Consider the following 16903-nt stretch of genomic DNA (forward strand, 5'->3'; position numbering starts at 1 on the left):
TATTTAAAGAGCTGGAATGTTTCTTCAGGGGAGGACTGAGGTCAGGCCACAGTAGGTGTCTCTAAACCTCCTCTGTCAGGCCTTGGCCTGATGCTGTTGTGGAACGTGAGCGAGGCTGTGCAGCCTCAGGAGCAGTCCAGGGATGACCATAAGAACTTGTTGTAAAAATGAGCTTGAGCAGTCAAGAACGAGAGCACTGCTTGCTTGCACTCTGCCCCATTTGGAACTCAGATTCTGAAGCCTGGACTTGGTACTGCCTGTTCCCCTTCACCATTCCTTGGTCCAGAAGAGCATTTATGGAATGCCTAACCAAGTAACTGGCAAGCCAGACCTTTCAATAAGATATGTAGCATTTTCTTACAAAGAAAGGATGTTTCTTACCTCCTGGTGGTACCATCCCACCTCCTTACTATGGGTGCTGTGTTGGGGTACATCTCTGCACTTCTAGCTGACCTTGGAAATTCATGCGGAGTTTGAGAGGTAGGATAAAGAGAGTTTGAGAGCTTACTGAGAGATATACTTGAACATTGTCATTTTCGGGTATTTGGAACAGTCATAAAAACTTTCTTTGTTTTTAAAGAAGGAAAGCTGCAAAATCCTGTTTCTCCAAGAGGTTTCATCAGGAAACCACCTTGACTCTCCTGAAGGCCAGCAGTCATTAGATAAAAAGCCACTGGATATCAGCTGTTTGCTGAACAGCTGAAGTGTTAAGACTCAGGATTCTTTGGTACAGTTTCTGCAGGTTCTGACTGTAAATGATTCATCCTCTCCTCTTTTGTCCTCTTCTGTGCTGGGAAAACGTCTGCTGTTGCTGTGCTCCAGTGTGTCTCTGTCCTTATCACGCACTGACCGTGCATTCCTCAGTCATGTACAGCAGAGCACACAACTTCTGAGCTGCTTCAGTGACTGTTTCCCTGCACTTCTGGCATGACACTACCAGTTTGTAGGCTGAGGCTGGAACTTACCTGAAACTCTGGAGCATGCACAGTGTGACCAGGTTTTTTTCAGTGTTGTACTGCCCAGTCCCTAACTTGTGTGTTGTGTTGACCATATGCCATGGTGATAGTCAGAGCTTTAAATCTTGACTAGACACGGGCATCTTTTCCTAAGAAGAGAAAGGATCATATCCTTCATACCATCTCAGGCTTCTTGCCAATTCTGAGCCCCTAATTTTAAAAAGAAAAGAACAAGCATTTCTGAGTAAAACAGAAATAAGTTCTTTTAAAAATATTTGCAAAACACATGATTTTATTTAATCCTAGGTTTTGACTACCAAAATTATTTTTGCTGTTTATTTTCTTTGAAAATAAATGTTCAGCTTGTTTCAAGTCCCTGGCAAGGAAATTTTCAGTGTGGGTTGTTAAGTTTTGGCAGAGCTATAACAATCTAAAAGCAACAGGGATACTATTGGAAAGCATTTGAAAATATTAACCATTACTATAGTGACCAGCTCTGCTTGTGTTTCTTTCTTTCTTGGGCATGAAATTGTATCAGGTCAAGTAGTTTCGAAGGTGGGTACACCAAGGTGGAGAGGAAGGACATGAGCCAAGTGTTAGTGAGCAGTGCAGGATGAAGCAGAGGTCACGGTGGTCCTTGGGTTCAGAGAAGATTCTCAAGGTATCGAGTTCCTGGGTGCTGCTGCTGTTGGGGCCATGCATCTCACAGCTCTTGCTAGCACAGTTCCAAGTGTAACAGACATAATTAAACCCCTGGAGGGAAAAGAAAAAAATAAACCCAAACAGTTGTTATTGAATTTCAGATTTATTAGAATTAAAGAAATTAATTAAAGTTGTCCCAGGAGATAATAGAGAACACTGTATTCTGTGCTACCTTTTTTTGTGAGCAACATCGTGGATAAAAAGAAATACATGCAGTTGAAAGAGAGGGCTAATGAGTAAGTATTTATTGCACAGATATATTCTGGCTATGTTAGCTGCTGTTTCAAGATCAGACATCTGTCCTTAAAATATTTTGCTGCTTGGAGGTTTTTTTTCTTTACCTTGAAATGAATCCAAGTTTTTCCTTCATAAAGGAGAACACTTGAATAAACACAACCCTAGCATAAAGCCAGTTGGGACTAGTCTCTTGGCAAGGGTTAGAGTTCTTTTCACATAGGGAATTATTAGAAAGACAGTGAATCTAACTTCTCCCCTCTCAAGGGTCCCTCACATAGTCTCTATTCTTGACTTCTGTAATATTAAGCAGCATGGAACAGTCAGAAGTTTACAGGAGTATTACACTGGGATATTTTTATATATTGTCCTTTATTTTTCAGAAAAAATGAAATATTTCTTTGTTTAAACTTTGAAATTGTGACAGATGCAAGTATTTGTTAATTATGGTGTACCCATAGGGACATTTATTTACACATAGCAAGCAGGTAAAACTTGTAAATCTGTTACAAAACAAAACTGAGAATTCTATGCGGCTTAGAAAGGTTTATGTATTCTGGGGAGCAGTGTTGGGATGTAGTAGTACTTAACTATGAATTGGATTCTGCAGAAGTTGGCACACATTTCTTTTTCCTACAAAATTGCTTCTAAGAGTTGGATTTTCTGTATGGTAGACCAGGTCACAAGAGTTGTAAAGCTAATAATGTCTGAAACCACTTAGTGATTGCCAGTTTCCTTTGTCCTCATTTATATAAAATGATTCTTCACTGAGACCTCTTGCTTTCTAAGTTTGGGGAGGTGAGGGAGTATCTACACAATACAGAACACACTACTCTTTTTGGTATCATGAGAAAAAGCACTTGGAAATAAAACCCCCAAGATTCAAGGAGATAAAATTAACTCCTGCATTTCTGTTAACTTTTCTCATTCACCCAGTTAGTCATCAAACTTGCTGCACAGTCCATTCTTATGTAATCAGTGGGACACAGAATGACAATTGTAGTATCACTATTTTTAAACCTTTATGTTTGAAATGTTAGAAAATGCTGTTGTCAAAATTCTTTTACAAGTATTAAGAGAAACAACTTTATATATATATATTCTTTCCTCTAATTCATCATTGCTGAAAAAAATCTGAATACCTGATTCATGTTTAGATGACTACTCAAAAATTGTTCCTTTTCCCTCTCCAGTATATCAATCCAGGAAGTAGAAATGCCTAAAAGACAGAGAACCATGAACTTCACCTTCAGAGCTGGGGAATGTAAGGGCTGAAAGCTGGCAGATGACAGCTGTGACTGAGAGTCCATCTCATCACATTATGAACCCAGCCAGTCCCCTGTGTCTCCTCCTGTGTAACATATGTCCCTCTCTGGGAAGATAACCTGCCTCAAACGTGGATGCTTCTTTCTTATGTATTCTCTGATGCAAACATGTGCAGACACTACAGTGGCCAAATAAATGGATGAGTTCCTTGTGTCAATGCCTTGTGCAGGCTGGATGCAGCTCCAGGAGCAGGCAGTGGCCATGGTGCTGTTGTTGGTACTCGTAGTGCAAACCCTGGGATGTAAAGTGTTTACAGGAACCATCCTCAAATTAAACTTCCTTAAATCCTGGTGGCAGGATTTTTGTTCAAGGTAGTAATGAGGATACGAAGGGCATAGCAAATACATGGTGACTATGTGCTAACTTTGGGAAACACAGAAAAAAGTAAAACTCCCAAAATCTGATCTTTGTTGCATATATATCCATTTTCTAATCATCTAGGAAGCACTGTATTGCATTCCTTTTAGCTGTTTTCCTGCTTTACAAGGAGGCATCTTTGTGTTTGAAATTCTGATGATGTTTGACACAACAAAATTTAAACTCAGATTTGTGTATTTGAACAGCTCTTGAGTCTACAGTAAGGAGGTTCTCAGTAATTCTCAGGTGCTCTTGATTTATCTAGCTTGATTCTCACCCTTTCACTGACAACCAAAGGAAAGCCAAAGGAAATCAGATTTGAGGTTGCATTTGTGATTGTCCTTGCTATAGCACAGAAACTGTTTGAAGAACTTGTGGAATCTAACTGCAACTCTTTGAACTTCAGTGCTCTGGGAAAAGTTAGATGGGCTATCTCGAAACCCAGAAAAGAAACCAAGTGTTGTGGCTGTGACTTTTACAGGGCATTCCAAAATGGATGATGCTCTGGAGAAAAATTTCACCTTGTAAAACTGCTTGCAGTTTTCATATCTATTTTGACCTAGCAAGATGTCAAAAAAAAAAGATGTTGAGAAGTAGTTCCAGTGAGATAGGGAAACAGTGTTTGAGATCAAGAGCTCTCAAGTGATTTGAAGAAAGGTAGTAGAAGAAGGAATTGCTCTCTCTAAACATTTTAGAGCAAACAATATGGTAAAAGAATATGAGGGATAGCAGTAGGCTGAACTCAGAAATGATTGGGTCAGTTGTTAATGTGGTGCAATTGCATTTGTTTGCAAGCATATCAGATTTTTGCTTAGCCTGCCAAAATTAACCAAACCTTTAATGAGTTCCATGCTGAGAAAACACTGTGAATGTGGTTGTGGCTCTGTCTGCACAGAGCCTATAATGATATTTAAACCAGGACTGAACTTTTGAAAAATGTGCATTCCTAAAAAACATCTTAAAACTAGTTAGCTTTATTAAAACAATTAGATGTAACAGCCTCCTGCATAGGCACTTAAGTAAGTAATATTCAGAGAATGAGATTAGGAAAGGAAGAGTATGAGTATTGAAATGAACATAATGCCTCAAAAAAAAAGTAAGTTAGGAATGAAGAAAGCAGTGCAAACCAGAGCAGGTTGCTCTGTGTGTGTTTCTGGGTATGAGTGTGTATAGATGGATGAACATATGTGTGGCATCTCAAATGCATGGCCTCCCCAGCTCAGGTGGGACTGTTCAGAAGCACAGGAGGTGCAGTTATGCCAATGAAGATGACAAGGGAATGGAATAGCATGAGCAGGATTCCATAGGCTGAATATTTCAGTCTGGAAAAACAATAACTTGGGTGAGAATGACTGAGTGAAGTCCATAAAACTTGAGAGTTCATGGAGAATGTGAAGAGGAAATGATTGCCATTGTCTGTCTCAGTACAAGATCTCTGAGTCACTGGCAGAAATTACCCAGTGCTTTTCCCAAATGAAGATGATGTGGCATGTAGTGGAACTGACTGATACAGGAATTAGGCACCCTAAATTTCAGGAAGGAAGCTAAGCGTATTCAATAAAGGACTACTAAATGATAGAAAGACATTATATTTGACTGAGGTAGTCTTTGTGCCTCAAATTAAAAATTCAGCCTGGAAACATATTCTGACAAAATAACGTACATTTTTCCTAGCTTTAGGATCACTCTTATGGACCCATTATTGGTGCCTTTGATGTGACTTGCAAGGACTTCATGTTTTTGTGTTCTTGTAATATGGTGGGAGAGTTTTGGTGATTGATTCTAGTCATTGAAAGCGCCTTGAGATTCTTCTGCAGCTCTTCATACTTGGGGTTTTTTTTTTGCTACCCTGAATATCTTCACATTAGCTAGAAAATACTAAGAGCCAGGAATTTCTAGTGCAAATTAAGGATGAAGTCATTATTGACACAATAGTGAAGTTGAACATACTCTTCTGAGGAGGGCATTAGGCCCCAATTTTTTTCCTTATTTGTAAGCCAATCAAAATAGAGAAATGCATACGGTTTTCTATTACTCAGGGACCTCATCACTGATGCTTTGCACATCTTCTCTCTGATTAACAGAAATAAAAATATTTAAAAAGCTGCAGCACTGAAATATGTCAAGATACTAAATACAGAGTATTGCTATACCTGACCATATGTCTTGATCTGGCAAGTACTAAGAAGCTGCTAAAATACAGAAAAATATTGAATATTTACAAAGGGAATTTATTTTAGAACTTTAGTGATAGGTCAAATCACAGTGAATTCTAGTATTTCTTGCTTTTTCATGTCTTTTCATCATCAGCTTTGAGAGTTTAAAACAGCTTAGTTCAATAGCAGCTTTAAAATACCCTTCAGTTTCAGGAATACCTCTTTTGTAATACAAGCTGCTAAATCTAACCCCTATGCAAGCCCCATGAAGTCTTATACACAGGAAACTGAAGGAGGAACTTGGTGCATTCAGTGGTGTTATCTAGGGAAAGACCATTCTTAAGTTTTGGTTTTCTGTGAGGAACGGCTTCACTCTTGTCTAAATAGGGTTAGAAGCCTAGAAAAGGTGTTTTGGTCTACAGTTCTGAGTTATAGGAAAATCTGCATCCTAAGAATTGGACATGATCAAAGAGGAGAATAGAAAAATTATAAAGAACCAAATTCCCTGGTTTCTAGCTGCAAAAATGTCACTCAGAACATAAATTCCATTATTTGATAGTGTTTGAGCATGACAAATGATGTAAACTGATTTGTCCCATGTAAAAAGTCTATTAAAACACATAAAGGAGGGTTTTTTTTGTCTAAAAATACACTGTTCTGTGTAACTATTATCTTTGTATGAATCATGTTCATTGTTATAGAAAGAGGCATAATTTTAATGATTGTTTTTCCAGAATTTTTTTTTTTCAGAACTTTATTCTGCCTCTGCTTGTGTGCAAGCTCTACAAGTCGGGATGGGGTACTGGTGTTCTCTCATTCCAAGTTTGTTACCACAAATTCCCATTATAAAAAGAAAACTAATCTCTGCAAGTAATTTCTCACAAGCAAGTGAAGATCACAGATTAGAAAAACCTCCCACTGCAGTACAAACCAGATGTATTTAGAACAGTGTTTTAGTGTGTTGTATAGACAAGGATTTGTTTGGGCAAAACTCCTTTAAACCCAGGAGCAGTAAACCAGAGTGGAGAATGTGAGCCAGGGGAATCTACTGCACACCTTGGTTGCAGGATTATCAAGGAAGAGCTTGAACAGGTAACAGAGCAGCTCCTGGAAATCCTGTTTCACATGATAGTAAATGTATTTTTTTTTCTTTAATCAGAAGGGATGTTTCTGAACAATCAGCATAGGACTGTGGCACAAACCTTCCAGCAAGTCTGTGCTCAGAACCAGGCGCTAGTTAAATCCAGTCCTTGCTGGCTGAAGAGCAAAGGATCATCTCTTTTAAGATAAATCTAAAAAAATCTCATAAATGCTCAGGGCCACATGAGATTCTGAAGAGAAGTGATCTGCAGCTCTGTAGAGTCTTCCACAAAGAAATGTTCACAGCTATTTGTTGTATTTGTAGGAAATGAGTGTACAGTCACACACTTGGAAGGAGCTTTATGTGCCATCACATCTTCTCTTGTGGTCTCCTCCCTCTTGCATTTGCACATTTCCTCCCCCTACAGCATTGATGTACAGCCAAAAATGCAGATGCCTGAGTGTTAAATGGACTTTGTACTTAACTCATGCAACAGAGCTAGGGTGCACTGCCTCCTTTCCCAAATTCTGGTCAACAGGAGTACATAAAACTCCAGAACATTGAGATTCCATGTGTTTTCCAAAGCATTTGCACAACACTCATCCCCTGCCCCCAACTTTATGTTTTAAGGGCTATTATTTTCAATAGGACAGGCAGAACTTTAGTATTTCAGTCCTGCAAGCTCAAATAGAGCTTTGCAAGAATAAAATTAAAAAGTAGAAAACTTGAATCTGTAAGTTTGAAAAACTCCCTTGCAAGTATTTGCAAGTATGCAGTTATAGCTGCATATAGTGAGAAGAGAGAGCATCTGTGTTTGTGTAAATACATAAATTGTGTTTATTTGGGTGAATCACCCATATTGCTTAAAATGATGTTAATTGGAGTGCTACTTAGCTCTTTAGCTCCAAGGATGGAGAAAATAGAACTGTATTGAATGGAGGCTTCCACTCCAGGCTGTGCCATTGGAGGTGTCTCCTGCACTGTGGAGTGGCTGCTCTGCCACTTCTGATTTTTCAGAAGAAACAGATTGTATTTTTGCCACATTCAAATAGCAAAATGGACTGGCATATTTTCCATTTCCTGTTCCTAAAGGGCAGGACAAAAACAGCATCAAAAGGTTGCCATGCCAAAGAAGTTCCTTTGAAACAATGAAATAGTTGCCATAGAAGCAGTGACTCATTGCTGTGACCCATTGCTCATTGTGTGGGAGAGGTGAGCGTTTGCCTGGAAGTGGCTCAGGAGGCTGTTCTGAACACCACTCATAACTGAAACAATATGTGTTCTTCACTGCCTTCCTCAGGTTGGCTTCAAATATTATTACTCTTTGTTTATGCTCCTTTTGACATTCATGAACCAGAAAATAATAATGGCAGGTATTGTAAAGCTCAGGAAAGAATTAAAAGGCAGAATTTTGGGGTTGGCAGGGGGTCAGTGTGTGGCATTAAGGAAACAGCTCTAATTTTGGTGAGGTTATATGGGGTTTTACACTTGTTCTCTGAAGTACCACCCTTTTGAAGAGAATTGTGGAGACCTTTCATTGAATCCTGAAATGGCACAGTACTACTTGCCAACAATAATATGAGATCTGATCAGGATGGTGCTGACATGCATTAGCTTTAGCCACTTAGATAGGAGGTGTTTTAAAAAGGCATAGAGTTAACATCAACTATGTGAATTGTATTCTTTTGTTTAACTGTTACTTGTCGTTGCCAACAAGGTCAATTTAGGCTAGATTTGGAGAATCATTTAATGAATTTTCAGACTGCACTGTTACTGAATTCAGAACATTGGTATATTCAAGCCCTGTCTGCAGTTTTGAAGGCTTTAGCATTATGATCCACATCATAAAATATACACTTTGTATACGAATTTTAGCAAAGAAGATACCCTTCTTAAAGAACTATATTGTGTGGAGTTGGTGTCTGACCTTAGATATTGAAATGGTTTTCTGCTTTTCCAGGTGAGTTGTTTAAATAGAAGCACAGAGTTTGCTTATTCTTGCTGAATCTGGGCTATCAAGCAATCTGGCATATTTGCAGCTGATCAGTATATTCAAGCAGACATGAGTGCTTTGTTAATATGTGATCTAGGAATATTTATTTCAGATTATATTTAGTCTGCTTTTGTACTAGAGCAGCTTTAATGTCCTTGTGGTTTTAAATTTCCTGAAGTGAAAAAACAGTGCATTTTAGAGGTGCATCTATTATTTGGACCTATTGTACCTCTTGAGCATTAGAACTTTTAAGGTATGGAGCTTCTAGTTGGAAATTTTATGTTCAGATAACCAAAAAAAAAAAAAAAAAAAAAAAAAAAGTCAGCCTTTCAATTTGAGGTACTTCTGGTGTTTTTTTCTGTCACAGTATTTCCATTTTCCATTCTTAGTGAATGTGAGCAATCTGATCAGCTTGAAAGTACAAAGCCTCAGAACTGAAGCCCCAGGACCCTGGATATGCTTGTGAGTGCTGTAGCAGCAGGTATATATGGGAGCAGCCTGGCCCAGAGTCCAGCCATGGTGAAACTACTCTCCTTCTGTGTGGGGACATGTGCCTGTGGGTTCAGTGCCAGAGCCTCCTGGGAGTGGGTAAGACAGATTCCTCTTAACCAAGGCAGAAATGAGAGCTGCTGGTTGAACTGTATGGGATCAAATGGGGACACGCCCACAAGCCCTGCACTCACCTTCTAGAGGTGTGTTTGTCAAAGGAATGTACATATTAGGATTATTCTTCATCTTCTTCACTCTTAAATGCTGCTAACACAGCCACTTCAAAACACTTGAGTAAACTCCTTTAATAAGCTCTTTGTAGAGTGAGGTCTCAAAGCTGAATAACTCTCTTGACTTCAGTAGGTGACAGGCAGAAATGGTCTGTTTGTATTTCAGGTCTTTATTGCTGGAGGTTTAGCAGATTTCATAGACCTTACATTGGGTTTGTGTATGGGAGATCTACAAGTTCCATTTAGAGCATCTTCCCTTAAAACAACAGGAGAGAAGTTGTTTTCCTGTCTGAGGTATCATTGTGAGATTCATACTTTAGATTTTTTAATCCTTTTTTATTGGCTGCTATTAGTTGATATCTCTAAGACCATCTTTTCACATGATTACTTTTCATGGATGGCTTTACTTTTTCCATTGTAAAAAGAATAAAACCTTTTTTTCTCTCAAGTAATTTTCTAGCCAGTAAGAAACTATTGAATATCTTAGTGAAAGAGTCTTTATATGTCTTCATATGAGTAGCTTTTTTTTGATAAACTGGTGCATATCCACATACTATAAATGGAATTTGAATTCTTAAGGTTGTCAAAAATGAACAGCTTGCTTCTTCTTCCTGTCTGAAATTTATCTGACCAAATGAAGTTCAGCTTAAAGCACAGATAGGTAATGAAACCAGCTATTGTGCAGGTAAGAAAATCTGTGATTAATTAAGTGGACCACATCTGGATGTGACCACAATCTAATCGTTGAGGGGCTGTAAATAGCATCAAAGATTTGTGAGCGTTAGGTCTGTGGACAGCAGGAAATATTTGAAAGCCAAAGCAGGATCAAATGTTTGGGTAAAAATTATGGTTATAGCTAACCACAAATCAAGTGAGAGCCATTAGAATGTTGTTTGTTATCCTGTGGTTGAATGTAAATTCTCAACATTGCTCCTTTGATTCGTAAAGCAAATGAGGGTTAGGCTGCGACCTTGAAGACGTGTGAGACATTGAAGTGAGACAAGCAGGCTCTGCTGGCTTTCTTGTGCTCTGCCTTGGGAGGTTTTCTGAAGCATGAGGTTTACCTCTTGCTCAAGTACAGCCATGGCTCCTCACTGCTGGACAGCCTGTTCAGTTTGTTTCTGCTGAAGAACATGCACCACCAAACCTTGCACTGGTGTCTGTACACAAGCAGTGCCTCCTACAGTAAAATGCTTCAAACACGGGCTGTGCTGGCATTTCCCTGCTGTGCTGTTAAAATGGTACATGCTGGCTAGTACTCTCTAGTAGTCATAACATCTTCATTGGTGTCTCATTTACTACCCTTCACAGACAGAGAAATGAAAGGAATTATGTTTATCTAAATGAAGGAGTTAAGGTCATATGTGAAGGTCAAAGATTTTAACAGTGGCCAGAGAAAAATAGTAGTATTATGCTCAGCTTCTTCACACATTGAGGGGAGAGCCATCCAGCCAATCTCTAGGCAGACTTGCTTAGACTTCAGAGGAAAAAACTCAGAAAAACTAGTGTCTTTCCTTGTGGACAGGACAGAGACTTACCAAAGGCAAGAAATAAAAGTTGGGGTGAAAATATCAGAAACTGACTGTCTGGGAAAGGAATCTAAGTCCACTAATGCAAAGTGTAAGTCTGAAAGATGAGGATCCAGAGCTTTCAGATGCCATAGCAGTATGTGCTTCCTTGTTCCTAATCGGCTGTACCTCCTGCCTGGAGGGAAAGGATTACATGAGCAGTATGTCTGGGATACCTTACTGTCTATACCTTATTGTCAACTTTCCCAGTCTGAATTTCTCCAGTGTGGCTGTTAGACACTGAGGGAGACTCTGAAGGCCTTGTTAAAGTCAAGGCACAGAACATCCATTCCTCTCCATTCATGTGCTCAACTTGTCAGTGAATCACAAGTTCAGACACAACTTGACCTTGGTACGTCCATGATGGTTTATCTCAGTCTTCTTTTTTGTGTTTTTTTTTTTTTTTTTTTTTTTTGTGTGTTTTTTTTTTATTATTATTTTTTTATTTTTTGGTTTTGGTTTGGTTTGATTTGGTTTGGTTTGGTTTGGGGTTTTTTTGTCCTTCCTACATTTGGAAATGGCTTCCATGAGGATGGGCTCTGCAGTCTTTCTGAGGGCTGTTAGGGTGACCAACCTGCAAGTGAGCCTCAGGTCCTCTTGCCCTAATGAAGATGGATGTGGCAGTTACTTTTTAGGCGTCACCGCCAATCACCATGACCTCATCTGGTCCTAGAGATCTGTGTACATAAAGTTTTCCCAGGTGCTTCCTAACTTGATCTTTCTCATTTTCCCAGACTCAGTGGAAGTGATTTAATTTTACACAAAAATTCATGTGAATGAAAAATAATATACATACTTCTGTTTGACACACTTAAATCCAAAAGTCTTTTAAATTTGTTAGTAAATTTTGCATGGTGAAGACCATGGAATTGATAGAATTCTGCCCTGTCAAATCCATAAAGAGTCCAACTTCTGTGACTTGGCAAATTTCCAGTTGATGTCAACTTTGAAGTCAGTGAGGATTTCTTTGGAGGAAAGACATTAGGACTTGGATTAAAATATTTATTTATGATTGATAAATTAAGTCCACCTGGTCACCAGACAAGGAGAACATATAATACAAGAAGGAACAGTTTGAGATTTCTTTTCAATTTCAGTTTAGTAGAACATTTTATTTCATTCCAAAGCAAAAGAAATCCTGGACTAACTGAAAAATGTAAAAGAATGTATTACTGGTAACAAAGCAGCAGGAGTGTTACTCATGTGGTAAAGGCTAATTTGAAAAGAAGTGCAATATCAACTTCATGTTTAGGTGTAAGACATTAAATTTTTTGTTGTTTTGCAAAGACCTACATTTTGATTTCATGAGGATTGTAAGTGCCACCTTGTGGACATCATTATTCTTGTATCTCATTATAGGACACCGTGGTGAAGTAGAATAATAAAATTTAGTTTCAAAATCTGTGACAGAAATTAGTTATGTTTTCTCTGAGGTTTGGGAGATTTTGATTGATTTTCCAATATTGCTATTGATGTGCTGAGGTGGAAGAACACACTACTTCAATGGCTGTAAATAAAGCCAATACTTGTCTCACTGTGAAGTCCTACTACTTCATGATATTTGTAGTTCTTGCTGGAATTCCTTTGTTGATCACTCTCAGATCTTTCTCCTGAGTAAGCTATCAATGGAATACCATGGGAGTGAAACCCCAGATGTCTGGTATTCTGACAAGCTCCTTATGTTGTGACTCCCAGTGTCCTTGTGTGAAAGTGGCTGGATAAAATGGTTCATGCAATGTCAGGAAGTAGCCTGTGTGATTTTTATGGGGGTGTGGGTTGCAGGGGTTTCGTTTTTGGACATCCTGGCCTTGGGTAGATCAGCTATGCCATGTTTGTAAAGGGTTTGGGGAATGTCTTCTCTCCAAAGCATAGGTACAGTGATGCCTGTTACAGCAAGCCCTGAGTTGGGCATTTCTACCCTTTTCACAAATAAAACCAAATTTTATTCTGAGGAATACAGAGTTTCTAATTCCATGCAGCTGATTTTCTGCTTGTTAATAACTTAAAGGTATTGTCATGAGATATATTAAATATCTGCTGCTTATCTTAAAGCTGTCTCCTAAGGATCTGCAGCTTCCTCACTAGCCAAGTCAAATTCAAGCCTGTACTCCAGAAGTAAATCCCATGTGGTTTGTCTGTATGCTGCTTAGCAGTCAGCCAGTCACAAATTCCTACTTATCTCCAGGCTATACTTAGGTCATAACCAACATCAAAATTCCAGGACATCAAATCTCTTCCTTGGCTTGCTGCTGGAGTGTTTTCTGTGTTGTCACAAAACAGAAGCTGATTTATCTCAGATAAGTTGTTTTTTAAACTGTTAGAAAAAATGGCCAGCAGTGTTGTTTTTGTAAAAACACAGTTACATCCCTGGTCATCCAGGATTCCTTTAGTGTCTCATCTTAGGGAAGCTGTTTGATGGATTTTACGAATCAAGATCAGTTGGATGGGGCTTGGAACAATCTGGTTTAGAGGAAGGTGTTCCTGCCCATGGCAAAGAGGCTGGAACTGGGTCGTCTTCAAGGTTCCCTTCCAACCCAAACCATTCTGTGATTCTAGGAAATGATTTTGTTTTAAGCTATCCTGTCCAGGTGTGTGTTACTGAGTGAATGGAAGGTTTTCTACTTGATGAACAGGTGGGTTTCTTCTCTAATTGTCTAGATGCAGTATAAAGATTTCTCACATACCTCTTTTGCTGAGAATAGGCTGAGTGCTCACTTTTAGAGGAGATTAAGACAAGACTATAGAGAAAGTAGTCCTGCTTCTGTAGAAAGCCTATTTTGAATTATAGCAAAATCAAAGCTCTCCACCTCTTTCCTGAGCAGCCGCTGTGGGAACTGTGTTGTTCAGCTTTTCTTTCAGCTGAGGAGTATGCAGTCAGCATGATCAATGCATTACTGCTCGTGGTGTGTTCTTGGATTTTGCCTGGCAGGATATTAAAACCTGTTGGCTACCTTGAAAACACCAAGTCTGAGAACTCTTTGGGTTTTATTGCTTTTTTCCTTACAGAAGACATTGCTGAAATGCTAATTCACAAAATCATATCAGAATTGATTCTTCTCCGAAAGTCATGCTATTCTCGGTTGTTGTGTCTGAAGTCTGCAGTTGTAAGATCTTGGAAAAAGAAATCTTACTTTATTTTGCAGAGCATTGGCTGTGACGACTATCTGGGTTCTGACAAGGTGATTGACAAGTGTGGAATATGTGGAGGGGACAACACTGCTTGCAAAGTTGTGTCTGGAGTTTTCAAACACACGCTAACAAATCTTGGCTACCACAAGATAGTGGAAATTCCTGAAGGAGCTACTAAAATCAACATTACTGAGATGTCAAAGAGCAACAACTATTTGGGTAAGTTGCATCTCAGTGAATGAAGAATGCTATGTGTGCTAGTGCAACTGGGTGGAGGTCATGCCAGGAAAGGCCTTCTGAGCAGTGTGAAATCAATGTCAAGAAGAAGAGAGGAAAGAAAATAAATTGTTAAACAGGTGTTTTGATCAGAACTAACTGGCTGTTTTTAATTCTACATTGATCTTGCATGACAAACATTATAGACCTGTTACAGTCTATTTCCCTGCCTGTCTGACTTGTCTTTAGTTTCTCCTTTCAATCCGTTCCGCTGTGACGTTTCCCTTTCCCACATCATTAACCTTCTCTGATCAGTCAAGAATCCAGCCAAGCAGATGCTTATGTATATAAAAGGCTGCTTGAGCAGAAAAGAGCATCTTCTGATTGTCAAAGAGTTTCAGTTCTTTTAAAGTGAGATAATTTGATATTGAGGAGATATTCACAGAATCCAAGGTCTTTGTACAGTTATTTATTCAGAAGCAGGTCCTTAATTCGAAACCATGGAGGATCCTGGAATATTTATAGAAACATAACATTTTAATGTATACTTCTAGATGTGTATCGTGGGTTGCAAATTAGAGATTATGTGGAATTTATACCAGATCTATATGAGTCTTGTGTGTATTTATGAACTGTGGCATTCCCCACTGTAACCTGTCATGTTCCCAGGTTACAAAGCCCTTAGTTTGTCTACATTTGTGCATGTTTTGCAGGCAATTCTGATGAGTGGACTGGAGAGACAAGAGTTACTTATGATTTATAAAACCTGCCCCTCACCCTTCAGTTTTCTCTTCACCATCCTTAGATCTGTCTTAAAAATTACCATTGGAGATGGTAAAATTGGAGCCACCTGAGAACTTCTGTGCTAGCTTGGTGTGGTTATTGCTAGAAACTGTCTAGCTGTACTAGAAGTTCCAAATGCCAGTCCTCTTGTTGGACAGCTGCTTTATCTCCCCTCTGGTGGGTAAAGCATCTCAGCTGCTGCTCAGGTACAAAAAAGGAAGGTGCTCATTATGGAATTGCTTTGACTCTTTTCTACTTTCTTCCCCTTAATTCCTGCTGAATCTGGAATGAATTCCACAGAAACATTGCCTGTAGATGGGAGTTTATTATGGGGAACAGTCTGAACTGGAAAGTGTGTTCCATAATTTTACCAAAAATTTACTTCAAAATTTAAGAAATAGAATAAGCTACCCACAGTCCAAGAAAGCCAAATGTCCTGAACCTATTGTCTGGGTGGTCTTCTCAGTTCTTATTTGTCCTGGTTTCATTCAAATGAGGTTTTGATGTATTATATACCAATATACACCAGCGTTTGTTTTTTCATGTGTTGCGGCCCGTTTAAAATATAACATCACTTTCATGAGAACAGTTTGTATAGCATCCATCAACACTAACTTAAATGATGATGAACTAAACCAATCATTCTTTCTAAAGAATTTCCATGGATACTTGTATATTTGGTAGAAAATGGGTGAGAACATAGCTGACTTGGCAGTACAGTAAAAGCAGTCACATTACTAATATATAAAATCATGGAGTTGAATGTAATTTTTCTGTCAGATTTATGTGCCAGCATCTGAAAACAGCTGACAGAAAAACTCCCTTAACTATATTAAAATGTCCTGAGCCACTTGAACATTTTTGTAATGGGCAGGACAGAAAGAGAGTAACATTTTTGTTCGAAAATAACCAGGCTGTTGGCATGTATGGGAAAGTGACAGAGTTTTTCTTTCCCATGCTACTCCTTAACTCCTTATCCCCTGAGCTCTTGGTTTATGCTATCATCTTTTCTTTCTTTCTTTTTTTGTTTTTATCCATTTCATATGTTTTATTTAAATGTGCTGGTATGGATTTAGTCTGCTAAATTTGCCAGCTCCCTCCCATGTTAGGAATTTTTGAGGATGTAATTCCAGCCTAGAAGGATCCCAGCCACTCTGCTTACATTGTTACACAATAAACTTGGTTTATTAAAGCAGGTGAGTTACACCAGGACAAAAATGAACATGTTCAAGCAGATCAGAAAGCTGAAAATAAGAGAAAGGCTTATCAAACAATTCATTGGACAAGTGAAATGCTAATTATGAAGTTGGTTTCTTGGCATATTGGTGGTCACAAATTTCTCACTGATAAAATAGCATTCAGAATTTAAACATTTTTATAGTGCATGTAACACTGGTGGAGCTGGGAAACATGAAAACTCAGACTGTTTTCACTATATTTATGATAATAAGCAGAAGTCTCGAACTTTAAAAATAAAAAAATTAAAATTATCCTTATGCTGAAGCAGCAACGAGGGAATTAACCCAGCAGCCATTCCTTTAAGGATGTAGTTGAGTGCTTTGCAAAACTGAATTTTCAATACCCTATTCTGTCATAATCCAGCTGTAGTCATCAGAGCTGCTTGTAAGCACCATTCCCTTTTTTTTTTCCAAGGATTTGGTTTTTCTTTCACTTTGTACATTT

The 16903-nt window shown here is 38.7% G+C and overlaps 1 protein-coding gene across 4 annotated transcripts in view; it reads left to right on the forward strand.

The window, feature by feature from the left end:
- THSD4 (thrombospondin type 1 domain containing 4) overlaps positions 1 to 16903 on the forward strand; it is a 243552-nt gene that overhangs the window by 172411 nt on the left and 54238 nt on the right. For 3 of the 4 annotated variants that reach the window (XM_053954670.1, XM_053954671.1, XM_053954673.1), the window contains one exon: positions 14236 to 14440. In XM_053954670.1, coding sequence (XP_053810645.1) covers positions 14236 to 14440 — 205 coding nt within the window. Of the gene's footprint in view, positions 1 to 8026; positions 8113 to 9194; positions 9268 to 14235; positions 14441 to 16903 lie in introns of those variants that run through there. The other variant, XM_053954674.1, reaches the window with a different exon arrangement.

The sequence above is a fragment of the Vidua chalybeata genome, chromosome 13 (genome assembly GCF_026979565.1).
Source record: "Vidua chalybeata isolate OUT-0048 chromosome 13, bVidCha1 merged haplotype, whole genome shotgun sequence".
Classification (NCBI taxonomy): Eukaryota; Metazoa; Chordata; class Aves; order Passeriformes; family Viduidae; genus Vidua; species Vidua chalybeata.